The 22,926-nt window shown below is 39.4% G+C and overlaps 1 protein-coding gene across 1 annotated transcript in view; it reads right to left on the bottom strand.

Moving 5' to 3' along the window:
* The window catches only part of LOC103256992 (inositol 1,4,5-trisphosphate receptor type 1), a gene marked incomplete at its 5' end in the record, with an annotated part of 163,365 nt that overhangs the window by 113,138 nt on the left and 27,301 nt on the right, over nucleotides 1-22,926 (bottom strand). Inside the window, one exon of the mRNA XM_021710740.1 lies at nucleotides 7,557-7,672. Coding sequence (XP_021566415.1) covers nucleotides 7,557-7,672 — 116 coding nt within the window. The remainder of the gene's footprint in view (nucleotides 1-7,556; nucleotides 7,673-22,926) is intronic.

Raw genomic sequence — 22,926 nt, 5'->3', positions numbered from 1 at the left:
GCTGAATGATGACTGAGGCTTCACATCACTACTAAATAAGCATTACATGCATTAAGCTTATGGACCATTTTATAAATTCATTTTTTCCATAAGTCCTCTTTGTTTAAGAAGAAAACTCTCTAATTCATTTCACCTTTCACTAACTACATAAATATCAAATCACACATCAGTTCTTAGATAACATCCTCACAAAATCAAGTCAGATTTTTAGACAAAATAGCCATCATGATTTTTAGGTTCAAACAGGCAAGGCGCTAAGATATACAACAAAGTAGCAATGTACAAACACTATTAGGGCCCACTGATCAAGCTGTTTCTACCTATGAAAAGAATGAAATCTGGTTTGTTAAATCTCTCAAGTATATTCCAAGAATGGGGCCACAGAGTAATTCAGTGAGTTGGCACAACCTTTCTAAAGGCTGATCTGGCAATATTGACCAAAAAGCTTTTTACTAGGCATAATTTTGATTTAGCAATTCCACTTCTAGGAGTTTCTTCTAAGCAGACAACCTGGCTTGTGCACAAGGCCGTACAACTTTTTTCAGAATGGCAAAAGATGTCAGGATCCTGAATACTGCTCCCTAGCCATCCTCTTTACCAACCCATAGCTAAAACTATAGTGATGCCATACAATGGAGTAACCATGTAGCTATTAAAAATGAAGACAGAGATTCCTATTTATTCATGACACATTAAGTTTTGAAAAAGCAGGTTAAATAAAGAGAAGACAGCATGCTCCATCTGATAGTTTAAAACACAGACATGGAAATAAAATAGGGGGGTGAGAAAATGGGAAACACACCAAAATAAAAACCAAAGTTATCTTTGAGGAATAAAATTTAGAGAACAAGTAAACTAATTTTTTTCCTACTCATACATATTTTGGAATTCTTTTCCTACCATACTCATATGTGTAATTTCTCCAGAAACATCTTCATATGTCTCTGTGGCAAGTAATCTGAATTATTTTAAAAACCATCTTAAATTTGCTACCTTTTCATTATTTTAAAATCCTGATCATTTAAGCACCTGTTACTCCCTTCTCTTGCACAATAGGTTGAGGAATGCTTTTAATTTTTAAGGGAAAAAAAATCACATGCAATGCTATGGTTTCTACCTTTATTAATCACCATATTCCCTAAGCCCCATCAAGGTCAACCCCACAGTCACCTGTTATTTTATTTCAGAAAGAGAGACACAATTATTAAATTACTACAGAAATGTTACTGGAACAGTGAGTAAAGGTTATTTATTTAAGGTCAACAAGCTCTGAATTACGTAATATGATATTGAATTGAGGCTTCTGAAAACAAACAATACTGGACCCAGGCTTTAAAAGGTAATAAGGACTTGTCGGTCACTCCTTTGGCTCTTTCTATCTTGTCAAAGTTGTGTCTTAATTTAAATGTTCTTAGAACTAAAACAATGTAGGTGTCTGTTTCAAGGTAAACTGCTGTCAGAAAACGGCAGTAAAGGCCTTTAGAACACATTATGTGATTTGCAGGTTGGGGGAAGTTCTTTTTGTCAAAAGACTTCGGAAACCATGATCAAGAGTGTCAAAAATCCAGTTACTCCACACACAGGGACCAGCCACTAGATGTCATTCTCCTTCAAAGTGCTATTTTTGTTGCTCATCCTAGTCAAAGGAAGTCAAGTGATCTAGACAACTAATTCCTTAAATGGCATTAATTTAAAATAATCTGACCTTTGATTGGGGTGCTGCACAGTAGTTGATAAAAATAAAAATGAAAACCCACTGGAGACTGGTCACCAGCCCCCAAAGGCAAGTGGCTGCCCAAAATACATTTTAATGATTGCACTGTAACATGTAGATGACTTTCAGACACTAGAGGAAAAAGTTCCAAGTAAGCAGAAAAGTAGGAACTGCACAAACTGAAGCACAAAGTCAACATTCAAGTCCTGAAAGTCATATCAGTAATCTTAAATTGGGGAAAAGAACTGGTTTCCTTTTACAGTTTGGTAAAAGCACAAAGCGCATGAAAAAGATAATTCTCCCTCTCTCTCTCTCCCTTTTTAAATAAGGATTTGGGAGTTCTTGATCAGCTTTAGAACTGAACTTTTTTCAACTGTGCTTTTTTTTCACAGTTCATTCGCAGGAAGGAGCATCAAAAGGAATTGCTGATGAAACATAACATACAGATCACAGGTTGCAAATGGAGCTAAAGAACTACATCTAACCTGAGCCATTTTTTGTTGTGGCTGAGTGTATATGCTAAGCCTTAATTGAATTAGTTGCCAACATTTTAAAAAAATTATACGTATTATGCATAAAATATATTACACATAAAAGCACAGAACTTACTTTCTCTTGCAAAAGCATAAGACATGGCAGCAGCACTCAGCCCACATTTTCACGCAATGACAGTAGGGAAGTGGGGATGCCCCTTCCAGACCCACCCACAGGCACCCTTCTAGTAACACTGTCCACTAAGCCCGCTTTATTCCTGTTGGCTTCCTGCTTGGTCACAAGAAATCAGAATTTACGAACCCTGCTGTAAAAAGCATAGGAAAAGAAAGAGTCTGAGATGTACTATAAGATCTCAAGAAATAGAATGGTCCTTATACCAGAAACGCAAAGGCAGGACAACTAAAGACACTGAACTTCCACAAAGCTAACCCCCCAGGCATATGCATTAAGTAGTTCTCTCCTAGGAGACTAACAGGATTGAGCAACTTTCCTCATCCATTCTACTAGACATCTGTGTTCCAGCACAGACTTCAAGGGGCTTCTGGATTGGCACAGTGACTAGAAGAGGAAGAGGGTAATATTGATATTCAATTCAATGGACAGAAGTCAGGAGTACTAGGTGCCACAGATGAATGGTATAGTCCCATATGAGGATGAAGCATCATTCATCCCATACAATTCTATGTCTGGCTGGACACTCACATAGGTTAAAAAGCTCTCTTTAATGATCTGAACTGGGTACCCCATTCCATTTTACATATTGACACAAAGCACAACTTGGCATGGTTTTAACACTATTATTTTTAAAATTTCCCAAAATGCAAGTACTATTTAATGAAAAAAAGTGTACTTTGCATTCTTCCTAACATTACCAAGAGCTGCTGACCATTTCAGAAAGGGAGCTAATCATAATCCCAAAAGAAAAACCCTGAATGCCATAATCCCAAATGTTGAAATTCTGAAAGACCAAAATTCCTAAAGTCTAAAATCCTGTAAATCATAATCCCAAAAGATCAAAATAATCTCCCCCACCCCCCCAAAGAGCATGGAATAAATAATTTTTAAAGTTCTTTGAAAATATTTTTTTTTGACATTTTTTTTTCTTTTTTAGTTAGAGTCTTACTCTGTCACCCAGACTAGAGTAACGTGGCATGCTCATGGCCACTGCAGCCTCAACCTACTGGGCTAAGGTGATCCTTCCATCTCAGCCTTCCAAGTAGTTGGAACTACAGGCACACACCACCACACCCGGCTAGATCTCACCAATTTGCCTGAGCTAGTCTCGAACACCTGGACTCAGCAATCCCTCTCATCTCCACTTCCCAAAGTGCTAGGATTACAGGTGTGAGGCACCATACCCAGCGGTTTTACACTTTTAAAAGGGGAGTTTTTTAGTTTTTTGAGAGACACACAAAAACACAACAGAACACTGCAAAAACCACTTTACACAATAAAATAGGCAATATAACAGACCTATTTTTTCAAGCATAAACACTTAGGTATACTAATGACAGTCACACAGGTTATGAACACATAAACCATATTCAGAAGAAAGAGGTCAAAAAGAAAGATGCAAAAACGCATATCACTATGGTTGGTAACTGTGCACTCAGCTTTATAAATGCAGGAATCTGAAATACCATGATGAACAACCTAAGTCTTTTGACAAGACTAATAGAAAATCTCAATGGGTCACCACAAAGAGCTGGGATCTCTTTACATTTTTAAAAGGGGAGTTTTTTTGTTGGGGTTTCTTTTTTTTTGAGAGACACATGAAAACACAACAGAACACTTCAAAAGCCACTTTACATAATAAAATAAGCAATATAACAGACACATTTTTATGCAGTAAACAAAGAGCTGAGATTTCCAGAAATTTTATCTTTCACAAATGTAGTGTATAAAGAGGACATCTCTTCATTTACTGAGGAAGTTTCAATGTTCTTATGTATACATACTATGCTTACATACAAAGCCAACATTGCAATAATGCACTTTCATGGAGTCATATTTGCAAAAAACACCTAAGATGAATCCAAACTCTCTGAAAGTCTCTACACAATTTATTCCTCCAGTATTAGAAATGAAGTGAAGATCAATAGCAAAAACATGAAACCAACCATGTTGCCTATCGAAGCTGGACTGGATTTTTAAAAATGTGGTTCATATACACAATGAAATATTATGCAGCCATAAAGAAGGACAAACATATGGACTTCGCAGCAACTTGGATGGATTTAGAGTGGATCACACTCAGTCTATCACAGATACAAAGAAGAGTGCTATATGGTCTCACTCATAAGCAAACCTTGAACAATTATAATACTATAAGAAAGCGACTGGCAGTAGTGGGAAATTGTCAGGGGGGTGGGATTGGCAGTTGAGGGAAATTGCTAGGGAAGGAAGGGGCAAACCTCATCAACAAGGGTACCTGCATAATCAACATTGTATACCTAACCCTGAATTGTATCCCACATCTTTATAATGAAAAATAAAAGAAATAAAGTGAAGATGAAATAGTATAGTGAGTTGTGAAAAGTAATGCAAACAATTTAGTGAGAAAAAACTAAAAGGACACTTTGACATATGAAAAAGTGTGTTGCAGGGATAGATTATGGACAATGCATGGAGACAGTCTGCAACAGCCAGGCTAACATGATGCAACCATCCTACAATTGCGATTTTTGAGATTTTCAACTTTAGAAATTTAGATGTTTGGAATTTTATCTTTAGGGATTTCAACATTCTGAATTACGGTGTTTGGGATTATGTCTTTCAGGATTATAACACAAACCCTTTTGCAAAATCACAGATAACAAGCTTTATGCATCACCAATACTATACACCTGCACCAGTTTATAGATGCCTCATGCACAAAGTTTATATAAATAGGTGCAAGCATTTACATCCTTATGTCTTTCTAGAGTAGTCATCCCTGAGCATTAACCTAACAAAAATATACCATTTATTACTTCCCATTTATTTCTCCTTTATATATTTTTTTAAACTTGGCATCTATTATTTATGAATTTTATTTAATGTCCATAATGTCACATAATATTTGCCATGAAGAGAGCATAAAAGGTCTGTTGAAATTGACTATGTCTGGTAGTGGTTCAAGTCTATAATCCCAGCATTTTGGGAGGTTGAGGTGAGATGGTGCCTGAGCCCATGAGTTCAAGAACAGCCTGGGCAATTTGACGAGACCCCATCTCTACAATAAATAAAAAAATTAGCTGGGGTGGTAGCGCATGCCTGTAGTTCGGGCTACCTGGAAGGCTGAGGCAGAAGGATCGCCTGAGCCCAGCAGGTTGACGCTGGGGTGGCCATGAGCATGCCACTGTACTCTAGCCTGGGAGACGGAGTGAGACTCCAACTCGAAAAGGAGGAGAGGAGGAGAGGGGAGGGGAGATGCTGATCCTGAAATAATCATCATTATTATATTAATAATGCAATTCCTAAAGCCTTCAAAGCAATTTCTAGCCTCCAAGTCTTTGTTTCCTTTGTCCCAGGCTGAGGCTTATTTGTCACTTCCTTCTTCCTCCAGGAAGCTCTCCCTGACTGTATCACACCCCCTTACCCAGAAAAATAGATTTTAGGTACCCTCCTTCTATGTGCTCTCACAGGCTCAGGTGGTTTGCCCTGTAAGATAGTACTTGTCCTCACCTCACAGTTCTATCTCCAGCACCTAGCAAAGTGGTCATTCATTATTCAACATGTATTTCTTGAGTGCCTACTACATGGAAATACAACAGAGACCAAGAGAGATGATGCCCCGACCTTGTAGAGCTGTCATTCTAATGAGTGACAGATGATAATTAAGGGAGCTGCTAAATATAATTGCAGACTACAGTATGTGCTGAGGGTGCTGTGATGTAGAAAAACAAGCAAGACATCTCTTAGATAAGGTGGTGGGGTGAGACCTTGCTGACAAGTCACTTGACATGAAGGATACAAGGTCCTAGCTTAGGAAGAGCCAAGAGAAGAATGTTCTAAACAGCACAAGTCGAGAGCACAAAGATCATGAGACTGTTAAGATTCTGGGGTGCTCAAAAACAAAGTGAACTAAAGCTCACTTTAGTTCACTTTGGAGTGTAGTTCAGAAGCCTCAGCAGGGAAACAGGGTCCAGGCCATGTGTGATGTTGTAGATGGTGACAGAAGGTCTGGATTTCACTTGAAGTGTAGGGGCAGAGACTGCTTACACTGGACTGTGAGCTCCCTGAGGTGAGGAGTAGGGGCTTCACCTCACACCCTGACTTAAACAACAAGTACTGAATGAAGGAGTCCCCTTCGCATGACCCCTACCTTACCAAATGCAGCTGGTTGTGATTTTGCCACAAGCAAGTCAGAATTGGAGCAAGCTGAGATGAATGACCTCATGAGCTCCTTGTTGCTCACACACATTCTAGGTCTTCAACTATCATCCCTAAGCCTCAAGAAACATTACTTATTCCATGAAATATTTTAGAGCCTGGTATGTGACAAATTCTGTTCTAAGCATGAGGGCTATAGCAACAAGCAACACTCACAGGAAATTCGGCTCTCTTGTACCTTACATTCTATTGGGGGGAAACAGTCAGTAAACAAAATACATTAAAAGATCATAAGTGACAAGGCAAAAAATAAAGCTGGTGACGGGACAGGAAGTGCCTTACAATTTCAATACTAGTACATGGGATGTATGTCATGTCTTCCTCCTAAACTTCTCAGAGAACTTCCAAACAGATTAGCCTCAGAGTGCAGGGTACTATAGGAATTATGTCATCATTTTACTGAAGGTGAAACAGGCTCAGAGAGGCTCAAAAGCTTGCTGTGGTCACACAGCACATCAGCAGTGGAATGAACACAGCTCTCATAAGCCAACTAGAAGGACAAATGCAATGATTACAGCCAAAATTTATGAAGCATTTGTGCCAGACATTGTTCATGTGTCTTTTATGCCTCATTTTATTCAGTTCTCACAATGACCTGAGATGGATATTGTTATCATTCCCACTTCACAAATGAGGTATTCAAGTTGGAACACAGCTACATAGCCTGCCCAAGAGCACCAGCTAATGAGTGGGAGAGCCAGGATTCTGCCCTAGGCAAGTTTGCTTCCAGAGCCTGTGCTCACAACCACTTCTCTACCCAAAGGGAGTGGCTGGGAAAAAAGTAACTCTACGGACATGTCAAGGTAACTAGGATCTATCCCTCTTTAGGGTCAGTCAGCTCCTTTTTACCCCTTTATAAAAGAACATAAGAAAGCCAGCAGCTAGAGTTGAAGGGTTGCATAATCCACACTCAGACACTACCAACAGCCACTCGTGACCCCTTCATCAACAAGAGACCCATGGCAATACATACGTGCAGTTTGTTGAGCAGCACTGCATCTGTTGTGCTGTTGGCCCCTGGCTTAGCAGCTTTCCAGAACTGCTTCTGGGCAGAGTAGCGGTTCATAGGACATAGCTTAAAGAGGCAGTCTAGAAGTGAAGCAAACAAACAGAAATCATTACTGAGGATACATATACACTCAACCTATACAAAAAGGCATTCCACTTTTACTTATATAAGGTATTATGAATCACATCATACATAAGTATAAATGGCGGTACAAAGCCCTTTTACAAATCTCTCTTTTTAAAAAATTTTAATTCTCACCACCACTGTGTGAGGTTACAGATGAGGAAACCGAGGTTTACAGAAAGCAAGTCAACTGTCAGTTGTCACAGAGCTAGTGGGCAGCAGAGGTGAACTCGGTGTCCAAACCTAGTGCTCTTAATTCTACCCCACAGTTGTCTCCTTTCCTTTATGATGGACAAATATAAGAGCAAACTGCCCTCACCTTATATGTATAACAGTACATACAAACATTTCAAGTATTTTTTTATATAAGTAAGCTACTCTCTTCAGTCCTACTAAAATTTAACAAAAAATTACAGAAGTTTATTCATCTCCTCATTGCCATGTGCAAGATGATCCTCTGGGGTGCAGAAAGACAATATCTAAACTTGCATTTAGATAGTCTGTGCCCTTGTCCTCTGGGTCTCAATGTTACATTGTGATGTACTTCCATTTAGTACGTCTGGGCTTAAATGACTTTATACATCATCCTGCATAGTATTACCAATCCTCACAAAATGGACAAGTGGCTTCAAAAGATTTCTGCAGAGAAATCAGAACATCAAAGACAGTAGTAATGTAACCCCAGCAAAGAAAAGTGGCAGAACCAACCATTCTCTTTTAACTTTTTGCTACTATAATGTAAAAAGAATAATAATCAAATCTGGGAAGAAAACACACTCAGAGATTAAAAATCATAAAATATTGCCTTTAGAAATGAACAGTGCCATAAACCACCTATGAACATGGACACCTACGAACGTAACATAAATACCTGTGAATATTATTCTAAAGCACCACTCCTATTTTCCTGCTTGTTTTATAATGTACATAATATACTGTATGTAGCTTTTAAACACACACACAGTTTAGGGTATATGTATCAATGTTTTAAAAATTAGAGACGCCTGAGCCCGTGGGTTCGAGACCCACCTGTGCAGCGAGACCTCATTCTACAATAAATCAAAAAATCAGCTGGGTGTGGTAGCGCATGCCTGTAATTCCTGCTACTTGGAAGGCTAAGGCGGAAGGATCGCTGGAGCCCAGTAGGCGAGGCTGCGGTGGCCGGGAGCGGCCACTGCACTCTAGTCTGGGCGACCGAGTGAGACTCCAACTCAAAAAAAAAAATTAGAGACAGGGTCTTGCTATGTTGTCCAAGCTATAGTACAGAGCCTATTCACGGGCACAATCATAGCCACTTTAACCTCAAAACTCCTGACTTCAAGCAATCCTCCTGTCTTAAACTCTGGAAGAGCTGATATTACAGGTGTTTAACACCACTCCCAACGTCACCAAATTTTTTTGGTAGGGATATGTCATCAACAAAGTTTAAGGATATGCCATCAACAAAGTTTAAGGATATGCCATCAATAAACAAATATGTAATTGGTTTAGGAAACTAATATTTAAAGTTGACACACAGCCATGTGTGGTGGTGCACACTTGTAATCCCAGCAGTTTGGGAGGCTAGAGCAAAAGTATTACCTGAGCCTAGGAGTTCAAGATCAGCCTAGCAAAATTTTGCTTCTACAAAAAAATAAAGAAAATAAGCTGGGCATGGTGGCTTGTGCCTTTAGTTCCAGTTCTTCAGGAGGCTGAGGCAGAAGGATCATCTGAGCCCAGGCAGTCGAGGCTGTGGTGAATTGTGATTGTGCCAGTCTGGGCAACAGAGTGAGACCCCAATTCAAAAACTAAATAAATAAAATTGATATACACCCTGAAAAGTTTACATTTTAGCATACTAGGTTTTCAAATGGTAGATACTTATAGAGTAAAATTAGTAATAAATTTGGACTATATATTTAGATTCAGAAAAATTGCACTATGAAAGTAGGTCAGAACAAGCTTTTAAGAAAATTATTAGCCGTAATCTTATTCTTAACTGTTCATTAAAATAGATTTCCTTAAAGGATTGCAACCAGATAAATACCTAGCTATTGTGCTAGCCAAATAACAAACTCAAATTAAGAAAAATTTATTTGCTGTCAAGTATATAAACACTAGAACTTTCCTCTAATTCAGTTAGCTCTAGTCAGGATCCATGAACTGTTACTATATACCACATACCCAAATACTTGATACTGTTCAGAAAAAGAAATAAAAGACCATCTAATCGTGGAAGTAATTGTTACTTTTCTGATTTCTATAACCTCCTTTATAACACTAAATATTCCTACCTAGACACAGGCAGGGATAAGATAAATACAGGCCTATGATATCCATCTTTATCAAGAATCTAATCCATCTACTAGAAGTAATTTGTTCTACTTATGAATGATAATATCTAGGACTTTAGAGAACAAAGAACACAGCAGGAGACCAGTTTAAAGATAGTGCTGCTCTCCCCACCTCTTATGGTCATGACATTTGCTGTATCAGTGGCAACTTAATGATAGCATTTCGAGAGACCATTTTCCTATTACCTGGATATACATGAACTCTCTACTCACCTCACGAAAAACACCCACAACCCTGAGACTACTGGCCTGTCTATGAAAAAAGTTTAAGGATACACCATCAACAAACAAATATGCAATTGTATCAAGATTGGCATCTGGATTGAGTCAGAATGATTTCCTTAATAGCTACTGACTTTTTAAAAATATTCAAAATATTTAAGTTACCAACATTAACATCCGTCACATGACTTCCTTTGTGGACCAAATGGGGTTAACAAGTTCAGTGTTCATCAGTAATAAGATCTAAAGAGTGAAAAACTTATTTTTTTCCAACATACTTCATACGATGACAGTTAAATGGTATGCATTCCAAAAAAGTTGATCTAAGTTAATTTTGGGAATAATCAGGTTCCATGGTGCCAAGGGATAAAATACAACAGAAAGTACCATTTTACAACTGTTCATGGAACAACCAAGTCAAGCACCTCACCTCACAAACAGAGGGGTCACAATAGGGGCTCAGAACTTCAGTTAACTTTCCATTCACCTAAGAAGAGAGTGTGTCCTGTCAATCCAGCCAAAGTCTTACTATAACTTCCAAACCAACTATTTTCCTTGGGCAAAACAGAGCACTACATCAGATTAACTGTATTTACAACCAACTGTCTATGTAAATATAAGAGATGCTAACATACTAGTAACAGAACCAGATTAGCCTTGCTGATTTTGCCCTGTCTTCCCAGTTGCTTAGCAACTACTTCAAAGTGAAAATTAAATTAAGCAATTCAAATGTAATGTTAACGTAACCTTCTGAAATTGTGCAATCCAGCGACTCCATATTGCCCTTCACTATTTGGATGGTATAGCAGGGCAAAATTAAAGTTCTGCTGGGTCCTAATACTGCAATAAGTATAGGGATATACAAATACAGGAAAGCCAATAGAAGAATACATATAATGTATTTATTTGTGGGGAGGAGAGCACGTTTGTGTGTATGCACGCACACGCACGCATACACGCTGTGGTTTGATCTCACCCCAAAGAAATGCCACAAAGAAAATCCTACATGACAAGTGTTATTTTAGGCCTTTGAGGAGTAAACTAAACAAAGCTTTCAAAAAATTACTTTGGAATATTCCAAAGCTTTGGCATATGCCACATTACATTAGCAAAGGAGAATGTAGCTGAACAGAGGAGTTAAGTACTAAAGGACAGGTTGGCTACACACTGGACAGAACAGGCCACAAGAGATCTTCCGTTGATTAAACGGCATTGTGGAGCTTGGCTGCAGGGAGAATACTCAACTGCTTAGTAGATGAGTAGAAAGCAGAGAAGTCAGCAGACCTTTAGAGCCATCCACATCAGGGACTAAATCAGAGAATAAGCGTTGCCAGAATAGCTAGACCCCACTGCGCACTGTGTCCACACCTTCCTCCCCATCTCCTTCAACTCTAGCATGTAGGGTGTTGGAGGGCAGAGACTTTTGTCTCTTTTGCATGCTATAATAACCCAAGGCTTAGGGATAGAGTAGAAGCACAATGATGTTGAATTAATGATGTAAATGTGCTATAATCCCTAGGGTTCCAGAAACAATGGCAAGTATGTCCTTTGGAAGTCATGTCCTGCTCTACACTTCCAGGAGTTTATTCACGGATTCAGTTACTACCTATCAAAATGGCTACTATGTACTGGTACAGATGCACTTTCTTAATACACTCCCAGTGACAGAGACAAACTGGTCAAATATACAAGTTGAATTACAGCAAGTCAAGTACTATGGAGGCAAGATTTACATATGGACACAACATGGCCTAGGTAGGGAAGCTGCATGTCCTATAGGTCATCAGGAAGAGCATCTCCAGGGCTGTGGTATCTGAACAGAGTGGCAGAATGAGAAACAAGGAGCCAGCCTTGATAAAAATTCAGGGATGAAGCCTTTCAGGCAGAGGAAATAGCAAGCACAAAGGCCCTGAGTTGAAAAGAAAATCTTGACAGACTGACCAGAAAAGAGGGGCAGGGAGGTAGTGGGCAACAGTGAGAGTTGCAGAAGATGTGGCTGGAGAGGCAAGTGGAGGTTGCACCATGCAAGGCTGTGCAGGCCATGGGAAGGCATCAAGCCAATCTAAAAAACAGTGGGAGAACCACTCAAGGGCTTTCAGCAAAAGAAGAACCTGGTCCGGCTGATGTTTCTAAGGGAGTTTTCTTCTTTGTGACTGTGCTACTAAGAAAGGGAAGGGAGGATTTAGGGGGAAGGAGTGAATGTCAAAAACCTTATTTTGGCAGTGCTTAGTTTGAGATGCCTATGGAACATCAAGCTGAAGTGTTGAGCACTGAGTAGGCCATTCATCAACTAGCAAGTTGAAAATAGAGAACAGACAGTTATTTAAGGGTACCGGGGGATGGGGAGCAGAAGGAGAAGAGGAAGCATGGGGGCATGGGGAACAGTGGAAAGTTGAGGAAGTCAGTACTACAAATATACTGTAGCTGTCCATCTGGGACTAGGATGATCCCAGTCTCCCAATTCAAATCTAAAGAATAAGTTAATTTAAGGCTTACAAAAGCTTGCACTTGATGCAAAGTTTTCATAGGGTTTTCTACTCATTTTACCTTCTCCCCCCAAATACAAGTGCACACACACGTGCGCGCACAAAGCACAGAAAATTAAAAGCAAAAAATCTAACTGCATCTTCTGTAAAACCCAAATCCATCTTTCCAAGTCACAATAAATGAAGATGGAAAGAACATAAAGGAGAGGACCTTGATAGATAAGGTGAGTCCTATGTTTCTGCAGAGGAGAATCAACAAGAAGCAAGTAATTGGCACTGAGGACCCAAAAAGGCTCAGGAACTAGAGGCTCTGGGCATCAAGGGTGACAGAAGTGGGATACGGAACAATAATGGCAGGTTGGCTGAAAACATACGGAAGAGCAGTGAGATCCTCGTGTCCACCCATCCCATACAGTCCTGACAACTATCCCTTCTCAAACTCTGTAGCAGACTGAATCTCAGGAGAACATGGATCATCAAGGCTCTGCAGCTGCATACACCATGTACAGTGAAGGTATGTAGGACTGAGGAAGAGAAGTAGAATAAAGGGACTAAATGCAAATTCAAACCTAGGATTGTGAGATGCACAGGCTCCAACCCAACCAGGATCTTCTTCACAGATATCACAACTGGGTCTGCAAAGTAGCAGCCCAAGGCCCAAATCTGGTCCACTGCCACCCATGTTTGTATGGCTCACAAGCTAAGAATGGATTTCATATGATCAAATTGTTAGAAAAAAATCAAAAGAAGAGTAATATTTTCTGGCACATGAAATTATGGGAAATTCAAATTTCAATGTCCATAAAGAAAGTTACAAATTTCATCAATAAAAAAATTGTGGGACATAATTTCTCTCTTACCACATAATATCCTCAATTTTACCAGTTGGACCACAAGGCTTAAAATATTTACTGTCTGTTCCAGTGTGGCTTCTGTTTCTCTCTCTGCCTCAACAAAGCAGGTGGTATCACATTACCAGACTTCAAACTTTACTATAAAGCCACAATCATCAAAACAGCTTGATATTGGTATAGGAACAGGCATATAGATCCATGGAATAGAATTGAGATTCCAGAAGCAAAACTTCAATTTCTCAACCAACTCATCTTCGACAAGGCCTCCACCACCTACCACTGGGGAGAGGAGAACCTATTCAGTAAATGGTGCTGGGAAAACTGGCTGACCACATGCAGAAGATTGAAACAGGACCCCTATCTATCCCCATGCACAAAGGTTAACTCCAAATGGATCAGAGACCTAAATGTAAAACCTCAAACCATAAGAACCTTAGAAAATGAAGGAAATACCCTCATGGAAATCGGAACTGGCATCCAATTCCTGAACAAAACCCGAAACCCACAGGTCATAAAAGAGAAGATAGACAAGTGGGACCTTATTAAACTGACAAGCTTCTGCAAGGCCAAAGAAACCATCAAGAGAGCAGGGAGACAGCCTACAGACTGGGAAAAAATATTTGCCAACACCAGGTCTGACAAAGGCTTAACATCCTGGATCTACAAGGAACTCAAACGTGCTGAAAAGAAAAAAACAAACAACCACATTATAAAATGGGCAAAAGATACGAACAGACACTTCACAAAAGAGGACATCTGAGCTGTCAACAAACACATGAAGAAATGTTCAACCTCACTAATCATCAGGGAGATGCAAATCAAAACCACACTGAGATACCACCTAACTCCAGTCAGAATGGCAATTATCAACAACTCAAAAAATAACAGCTGCTGGAGAGGGTGTGGCGAAAAGGGAACACTTCTACACTGTTGGTGGGAGTGTAAACTAGTGCAACCTCTGTGGAAAGCAGTGCAGCAATTCCTGAAAGCTCTAAATATCAACCTCCCATATGACCCCACAATCCCCCTACTGGGAATATACCCTGAAGAACTCAAATCACTCTATAAAAAAGATACCTGCACACGTATGTTTATCGCAGCATTGTTCACAATAGCGAGAACCTGGAAACAACCATGCTGCCCATTAAAAGAGGACTGGATTAAAAAAATATGGTATATATACATGATGGAATACTACACAGCCATAAAAAAGAATAAAGTCATGAATTTCGCAGCAACCTGGATGGAACTAGAGTCTATAATACTGAGTGACCTCTCACAGAAACAAAGATCCAAGTATCACATGTTCTCACTCACATAATGGACCTTGAACATCCAATGTAATACTATAAGAAAATGACTGACGATACTGGGAAACTATGGGGGGGGAAGGGGATGGGATTAACAGTAGCAAATATCTGTCTGGGGATGGGGAAACACCTCTTATCAACAGGGTGGCTGAATGAAACGTAATTGTACACCTAACCCTTAACTGTACCCCACAAAACCATAATAAAAAATATTGATAAAATAAAAAAAATAAAAATAAAAAAAATAAAGAGTCTGGAACTAGGGAGAATATATTTCCATTAGATTCTATATAAAAATAAACCTTAAAATGCAAATAACAGAGCTCTGATATTAAAGAAATTAATAGAGGAAAAATATCAACATGAAGCTTTTTGAAGATAGGGAAAGAGGTGATATTCACTTTTTTCTCCCCTAACATCTAACAGAGGGCTTGATACAGAGTTTAATGTTCAATGGATGTTTAGTGTTCAACTGATTTTTTTTGTGAATACTTTTAGCTTTAACATGTTTCAGAAAGTGTAGGGAGATATTATTGATGTCAAAGACTTATAAATAGAGACAGGGACTAGGTAACAGGATTTGGCCGTTGTAGTATTTTGTTATATACTGACTTTGCCACTGTGGCATTTTAGGCAACTGAGTTCTCTGTGCCTCATTTTAGTTACTTCCACAAGAAGAAATTTTGACCAGATAATTTCTAAAACACCTTTAGCTATAAAAATGCCTAGGCAGGAGGATTATTTGAGCCCAGGAGTTCAAGACCAGCCTGGGCAACATAGTAAGACCTTGTTTCTACAAAAAAATAAATAATTAGTCAAAAAAAATTTTTTAAATGCCTAGGATTCTAGATTAGCCAGTTTCATTTAAGCATATTATGAATCAATTTTCTAATCTGTAAAGTGGGATATGAGCATTTGTTCAATTTGAAAATTTAAAAAAGTAAAAATGCTAATATAAGAAAGAGTATTGAGTAGGACAGTGACTAAGAAACTCTAGCAGAGGTAGTTTTATTGCTTCAGCCCTAAGAATTGTTTTATTAAAAAGCAACTAATTCTTGAAACAGAGAATCTCTATTTGGAACTTCCTTTCTTTGCTAACACAATGATCACATCCAGAACCTATGGCAAATCCTAAAGTGACTTCTGTCTAATATAAGAAATGCTAATTATCGTAATACTACAAGAAAAGGATTGGCAGTAGTGGGAAACTGCCAGGGGAGGGGGGGCACACCTCATCAACAAGGGTATCTGCATGATGAACATTTGTATACCTAACCCTGAATTGTACCCCACATCTTTAAAATTAAAAAAAAAAGAAATGCTAAAATAAATAAATAAATAAATAAAAATATAAAAAATAAAAAAAATAAAATATTTACTGTCTGGGCCTTTAAAGGTAATGTTTGCTGACACCTAACCTACAATATCCTTCTGAAAAGACATGTAAAGGCCCCGGAGAGGTGCCCTATCTGCAGGGTCTCTCATGAGAAAGACTGCTTACTACCGGATCACTGGGGTGTGAAGCTCACCTTTTTACAAGCCCTACCCCAAGTCCCAGAACATTCAATCAGCTCCTCAAGGCTTCAGTCTTAAATCTGAATAGGCAACCAAGACCAGCAGACATTTGATGAAATCTTTCAACACTAAAGGGAGATACTAAACAACAAACAAAAATAACTCTGCGGAAACAGAGACAATACAAGTAACAGAATAAATAGTCAAGAAAGAAAATAACAACAAAACCTATAACTGGTATCTTCAAAGATTGGAAATTATAATCATAAAACCAAAAAAGTATGGTGCTTTAAAAAATGTGATCAAATAAGAACTCTGAAAAATTTAAAACGCAGTGACAAAAAATATTTAATGTACCAAGTGTCAGAAACTAAGTTGAGAAACTTTCTCAGGGAGTAAAAACAAACAGCCGGGCTCAGTGGCTCAGCCTGTAATCCCGCGCTTGGGAGGCTGAGGTGAGTGGATTGCCAGAGCCCACGGGTTCAAGACCCGTCTGGGCAACTTGGCGAGACCTCATCTCTACAATAAATCAAAAAAAATGAGCCGGGCGTGGTAGCATGTGCCTGTAGTTCCAGCTACTTGGAAGGTGGAGGTGGAAGGATTGCCAGAGCCCAGCAGGTCGAGGCTGTGGTGGCCGGGAGTGGCCACTGCACTACAGTCTAGGTGACAGAGTGAGACTCCAGCTCAAAAAAAAACCAAACAAACAAACAAAACAAACAAAAAACTAAGAGAGAAAGGGAAGAGGAAGAAAGGAGTGGAGGAGGGGAAGATGGAGAAAGGAAGAGGGGGTAGGAGAGGGGGGTAGGAGGGAAGGAGGAGAGAGAAAAAGGAAGGGTAGGAAAAGAAAGAAAATCATAAGAAAGAAAAGGAATTAACAGACCAATCCACAGGTCCAACATCTAAGGAAAATTCCAGAAAAAGAAATTAAACATATAGGAAATTGTCAAAGAAAAATACTTTTAAAAGATCCTAGAACAGGAGAATATGACTCCTAAGGCTGAAATAACCCACTAACTCCCAAGCATAATGTAAGGCAAAAAAGACCCACACACATCACTGAAAAATTTCAGACCAATGGGACAAGGAAAAAATCTTTAAGGCTTCCAGCAAGAAAAAAAAAAAAGGCTCAAACAAAAGAAGAGAAATAAGAATAACATCAGACATCTTACAGCAACCCTGGAAGCTCAAATATAATGGAGCATCATTTTTGAAATACTGACTGAAAAGAATTCTCAACCTAGAATTCTTCTTCTTTTTTTTTTTAATTGAGCTGGGGCCTCCTTTTTGGTGGAGTACAACTTCTACCAGGTACTGATTTTAGAGCTGATTTTATTATATTCTCATACCTTGTTGATAGTTTAATACAGTTCAGTATTATAGGTTGAGTTTGTTAACAGTCATTTATTTATAAAAGAGGTTGCTTTGGCCCAGCTTAAATGTCAACTCTTGTTCTGTGGTAGAGATAGTATACTTAATTCTGGTCATCCACGTCACAAACAGATATGGCAAAGGAAGTTCCACAATGATACCATACAGGACATATCACTGTCACAACCTGGAGCAGAGAGACAGAGGGCTCCAGGGATACAGGACGGTGATGAGGAATAGGGGAGACAAATCATCTGATCCATCTGCTACATGGAAAACATACTGAGTATTTTGCAGAGAGGGAAGACTCAGTAAATGCTACAAAACAGCTATGCAGATAAAGAAATAAGACTATCACTACCTGCAGGGCAAAGCTGCATATTAAAATCTAGTGTGTCTTTAGCTCAACAGTGAACAATATTTACATAGTTATAAAAATATTAAGACAATATAGGTTTAGCCAAAAAATGTGGGATGTAAATCTAATGGGAGGATGAAGGAGGAAAAGAGAAGTGTCGTAAAGCTACCACATCTATAATAACAAATGATATTTAAAATAGATGAATCTAGAGACACATGTCATCTAGAAACACAGTGGTAAATACTAGAAGAAAATGTTAAAATATTTGAAGTTGTTGCTTCTGGAAAGTGAGAAAGTATGAAGTGTCAGACAGAACTATTATTTTTATTCTGAATTTTTTTCAATATTTGACTTTTGTGGTGACATTCACATAATATAAAATTAACTATTTTAAAGTGATTGCTTCAGAGGCATTTAGTACATTTACACTGTTGTACAACTATCATCTTTCCCTAGTTCCAAAACATTTTCATTTTCTCCAAAAGGAAACCCTGTACTACTAAGCAATTACTCCCTATTCTCCTCAATACACCATACTGACTTTTTTTTTTTTTTTTGAGTTGGAGTCTCACTCTGTCGTGCAGTGGCCGCTCCCGGCCACCGCAGCCTCGGCCTGCTGGGCTCTGGCAATCCTTTCGCCTCAGCCTTCCAAGTGGAACCACAGGCGCGCGCTACCACGCCCGGCTGATTTTTTTTTTTTTTTAATTTATTGTAGAGATGAGGTCTCTCTGCCCAGGCGGGTCTCGAACCCGCGGGCTCAGGCAATCCACTCACCTCAGCCTCCCAAAGGCGTGGGATTACAGGCTGAGCCACCGAGCCTGGCCCCATACTGACTTTTTAAAGGATGTGCATATGTCAATTAAAATATTTAAATTTTTTAAACCTTTTGGTACTCAGTTGCTCTTTAGTTTTTACTGAAATATCACAACTATACACTGACAAAAGCTGGATGTTATGGTTTGAATGTTTGTCTCCTCCAAAACTCCATGTTGAAATTTAATTGCCAATATAATGGTATGGGGAAGTGGGGTCTTTAAGAGGTGATTAGAAGGCTCTACCCTCATAGGTGGTTTAATATCTTATTACAAGGCATTAGGTTCTTTTTCTTGGCTCTTCTGCTCTTCTGCCATATGAAGAACAGTGTGTCTCCGCTCCAGAGGATGCAACATTCACGGTGCCATCTTAGAAGTGGAGACCAGGCCCTTAACAGACACCAAACCTGTCAGTGCCTTGATATTGGACTTCTTAGTCTCCAGAACTTTGGCAAATAAATTTCTGTTCATTATAAATTATCCCATCTGTGGTATTCTGTTATATTCAATACCAGGCAGTAATGGGCAATATAAAAATCTCTCTGCCTGTAATCCCAGCACTTTGGAAGGCTGAGATGAGTGGATTGCCTGAGCCTGCAGGTTCAAGACCAACCCCAGGGAACTTGGCGAGACCTCATCTCTACAATAAATTAAAAAAAAAAAAAAATCAGCCAACACGGTAGGCCCGCCTGTAGTTCCAGCTACTTGGAAGGCTGAGGCGAAAGGATGGCCAAAGCCCAGCAGGTCGCCACTGGGGTGGCCATGAATATGCCACTGCACTCCAGCCTGGGCAACAGAGTGAGACTCCAACTAAAAAAACAAAACAAAACAAAACAAAAAACCTTTCTCCACTGCTACTGTGGGTGGCAACCTGGCTTGAGTCAAAGTATACACATATAAACTATAATATAATCCAGCAATTCTGCCATGGGGCATACATTTCAAATAAATTCTTGCACAAGCCCCTGATCTCATACATCCACATGCAGAAGGATATCCCAGGGAAGTCAGTGATGAAAAAGCACACCAGGTCTTCACTGCATTGGCCTGCAAGTGGTACAATACTTGCACTCACATGTCATTAGTGATAACCAATCCCATGACTCCACCACGATACAGAGGTGCTACAAAATGAAGTTCAGCTGTGTGACAAGGAAGAAATGAGTTTGCTGTGCACCTAGCCAGTCTCTGCTACAGCCTGTCCTTGAAATTAACAAATAATCCATCTCATTCTCTCTTACTACCCCAGCTCCTGTGTCACCCTCTGGCTGGAGTTGTAGCAAATAAACCAAGTCCCTTCTCTTCCCAAATCTGAAGTCTTCAAAACAATCTCAGTAACCAAAAAGATAATGAACAAGTTACTGGTTCTTTTAAAAATTCTTCATTCAGCCAGCAGTTGTAAATGCAGTCTTATAAAGGCTAGCATCAAGGGGATATACACATAAACCTCAAAGGTGAAAAATGTAAGTACTGACCATTCATAGCTTGCCTTTTTTTTTTTAAAGGATAAGAGGCAACAGAGTAAGAAGTTCAGAAGGAAAAGACAATATGATTAATACAGAGAAAGAGGGGTTAAGAATTAAAAATGGTTAAAAGAAAAAAGCTACTTTCCAACTCAAAAAGTTCAAAATGATGTCTCCTACCCTGTAGCATAACTCAGAAGACAAAGAAAGATTTAAAAGTAATAGTGAAAGGGGAATATAAGTAATTCATATTTTTAAGAACTATCCCAATTCAAACTTATTAGACTATAAGCCTCATGAGGGTAAGGTTTATCTGCTTTGTCAGTGTGTCCCTGTCATATTCAGTAAGGATGGGGCTAATGAATAAATAAATGTATACTCAAGGAAGAAGAACAATCCAAAATGGCAGTTAGCAGAAGGAAAATCTACTCATATTTCTAACAAAAGCCTTCCATGAACAAGTAACGAACTGCAGGTCACTATAAGAGGAAACCAGTGAAACGCTGCTGCTGTGTCTGCTGCATGCTAATCACATTTCCCAAGTCATGCCAGTAGCTTTTTGAAGTTAAGTGACATTTTCCAATTGGGGCTGCCAAATAAACCTCCCATTACCTGTCTGCAAAAAAACATACACATTGTTATTAAGAGACCAAGGACAACAAGGTAATAGTTTCCCACTTCAGACAACCAGATGCTTTCTCTAAAGAGAAAACTCAAGCTGACAATACAACACCCAAGGCTGCTACCCTCTGCCTTTCATCACCCCTCCTGCTTGCAGGACTATTACTCACAACCATGTCAATAAGCTGGAAATGTAAGCAGAAATCTCCTTTTTTTACCACCTTCTGCTTAGGCAATTAAACTTTTATTTGCCTATTTGCAAGGATTATTGAATATGAGTCAGCTTTAACCCAGAGAAGGACAGTAACAACTCAGATGGAAAGGCAAGGCCTCTTCCCACTGTGGGAGGCAAAAGAAGAAAATCATGAATTTCGCAGCAACCTGGATGGAACTAGAGTCTATAATACTGAGTGACCTCTCACAGAAACAAAGATCCGAGTATCACACGTTCTCACTCATATAATAGACCTTGAACATCCAATGTGATACTATAAGAAAATGACTGACGGTACTGGGAAACTATGGGGGCGGAGAGGGAGATGGGATTAACAGTAGCAAATATCTGTCGGGGGTCAGGGAAATACCTCTTATCAACAGGGTGCCTGAATGAAACGTAATTGTATACCTAACCCTTAACTGTACCCCACAACATCATAATAAAAAATATTGATATAAAAAAAAGGGGGGGTTGGAAGATCCTTCCAACCAGTAGCTTGAACACAGGCACCTGCCTACACTTGGATGATGGGATGTGCTTTCCTGGCTCCTTCCTGTACCTGGAGAGCTGGCTGCAAAGGCCCAGGGTCCATGAATGCACGCCTGTAGTAGCCAAATGCTGCCTGTAATAGCCAGCTTGGATGTCCAGGGGCAATGGGAGAGAGGTGTCAATGAGGGATGAGGGCCACTAGGGCAGAGGCAGCACCCCTTCAAAGGGTTCCTGTGCAAGGACCTGAATGAATTTCACAAACATTACTTGGAGTGAATGACACCAAAGCAAAAAAAGAGTTCACTTATACTGAATGAATCCATTTTTAAAAAATCAAAAACAGGCAAAGCTAATCATCAAAACAATGGTTACCTTTTGGGTTAGGGTGGTATTTTTTGGGAAGAAGCACATTTCAGGGGATCAAGAAATGTTCTCTATCTCAATCTGAGGGGAGCGGGTGTCACATGGGTAAAGATGTCTGCAAAATTCGGTTGAGCCATTATACATTTAAGGTTTGTACATATAAATATATACATGTGAGTGTGTGCACATGTATATATTATGAAATATCTCAATGAAAGATAAAAATACTTCTCATATCCTCATGAAAAGGAGGATTATTTTGCTGATAATGGAAAAACAAATATTTCCTTCATGTAAAAGGTTAACAATAGTGTCTAACTTTCACCACTGAAAAAACATGCTATGTTTTGTCAGGGTTTGGGCTTGAGGGGTTGCTGGTTTATAATGGAGAGGAGGAAAGGCAAGAGAGAGAGATCACACCACGGATACCCCATGATACCACCTTGGTGTTTGCATCAGCCACGGGTCACTCAGGTAACGTGCATTCCCTGGCCCAAGGCCTAGTACCCAGAGGGGCTGCAACAGAGGGAGGCTTTCCCTGATCCCCTGTTCTATCCAAATAGCTTCATAACATTAATAAGCAGCAGTTAAAAAATGTAATCTCGACCGAGCTCAGTGGCTCAGCGTATAATCCCGTGCTTTGGGAGGTCGAGGTGAGTGAATTGCTTGAGCCCGTGGGTTCAAGACCCGCCTGGGCAACTTGGTGAGACCTCATCTCTACAATAAATAATTTTTTTTAAAAAATTAGCCAGGCATGGTAGTGCATGCCTGTAGTTCCAGCTACTTGGAAGGCTGAG

This window comes from Carlito syrichta, unplaced genomic scaffold, assembly GCF_000164805.1.
Source record: "Carlito syrichta isolate Samal-C Ts95f unplaced genomic scaffold, Tarsius_syrichta-2.0.1 Scaffold300457, whole genome shotgun sequence".
Lineage (NCBI taxonomy): Eukaryota > Metazoa > Chordata > Mammalia > Primates > Tarsiidae > Carlito > Carlito syrichta.
The sequence above is the reverse complement of the archived record's forward strand: the minus strand, read 5'-3'. Positions and strand labels throughout refer to the sequence as shown.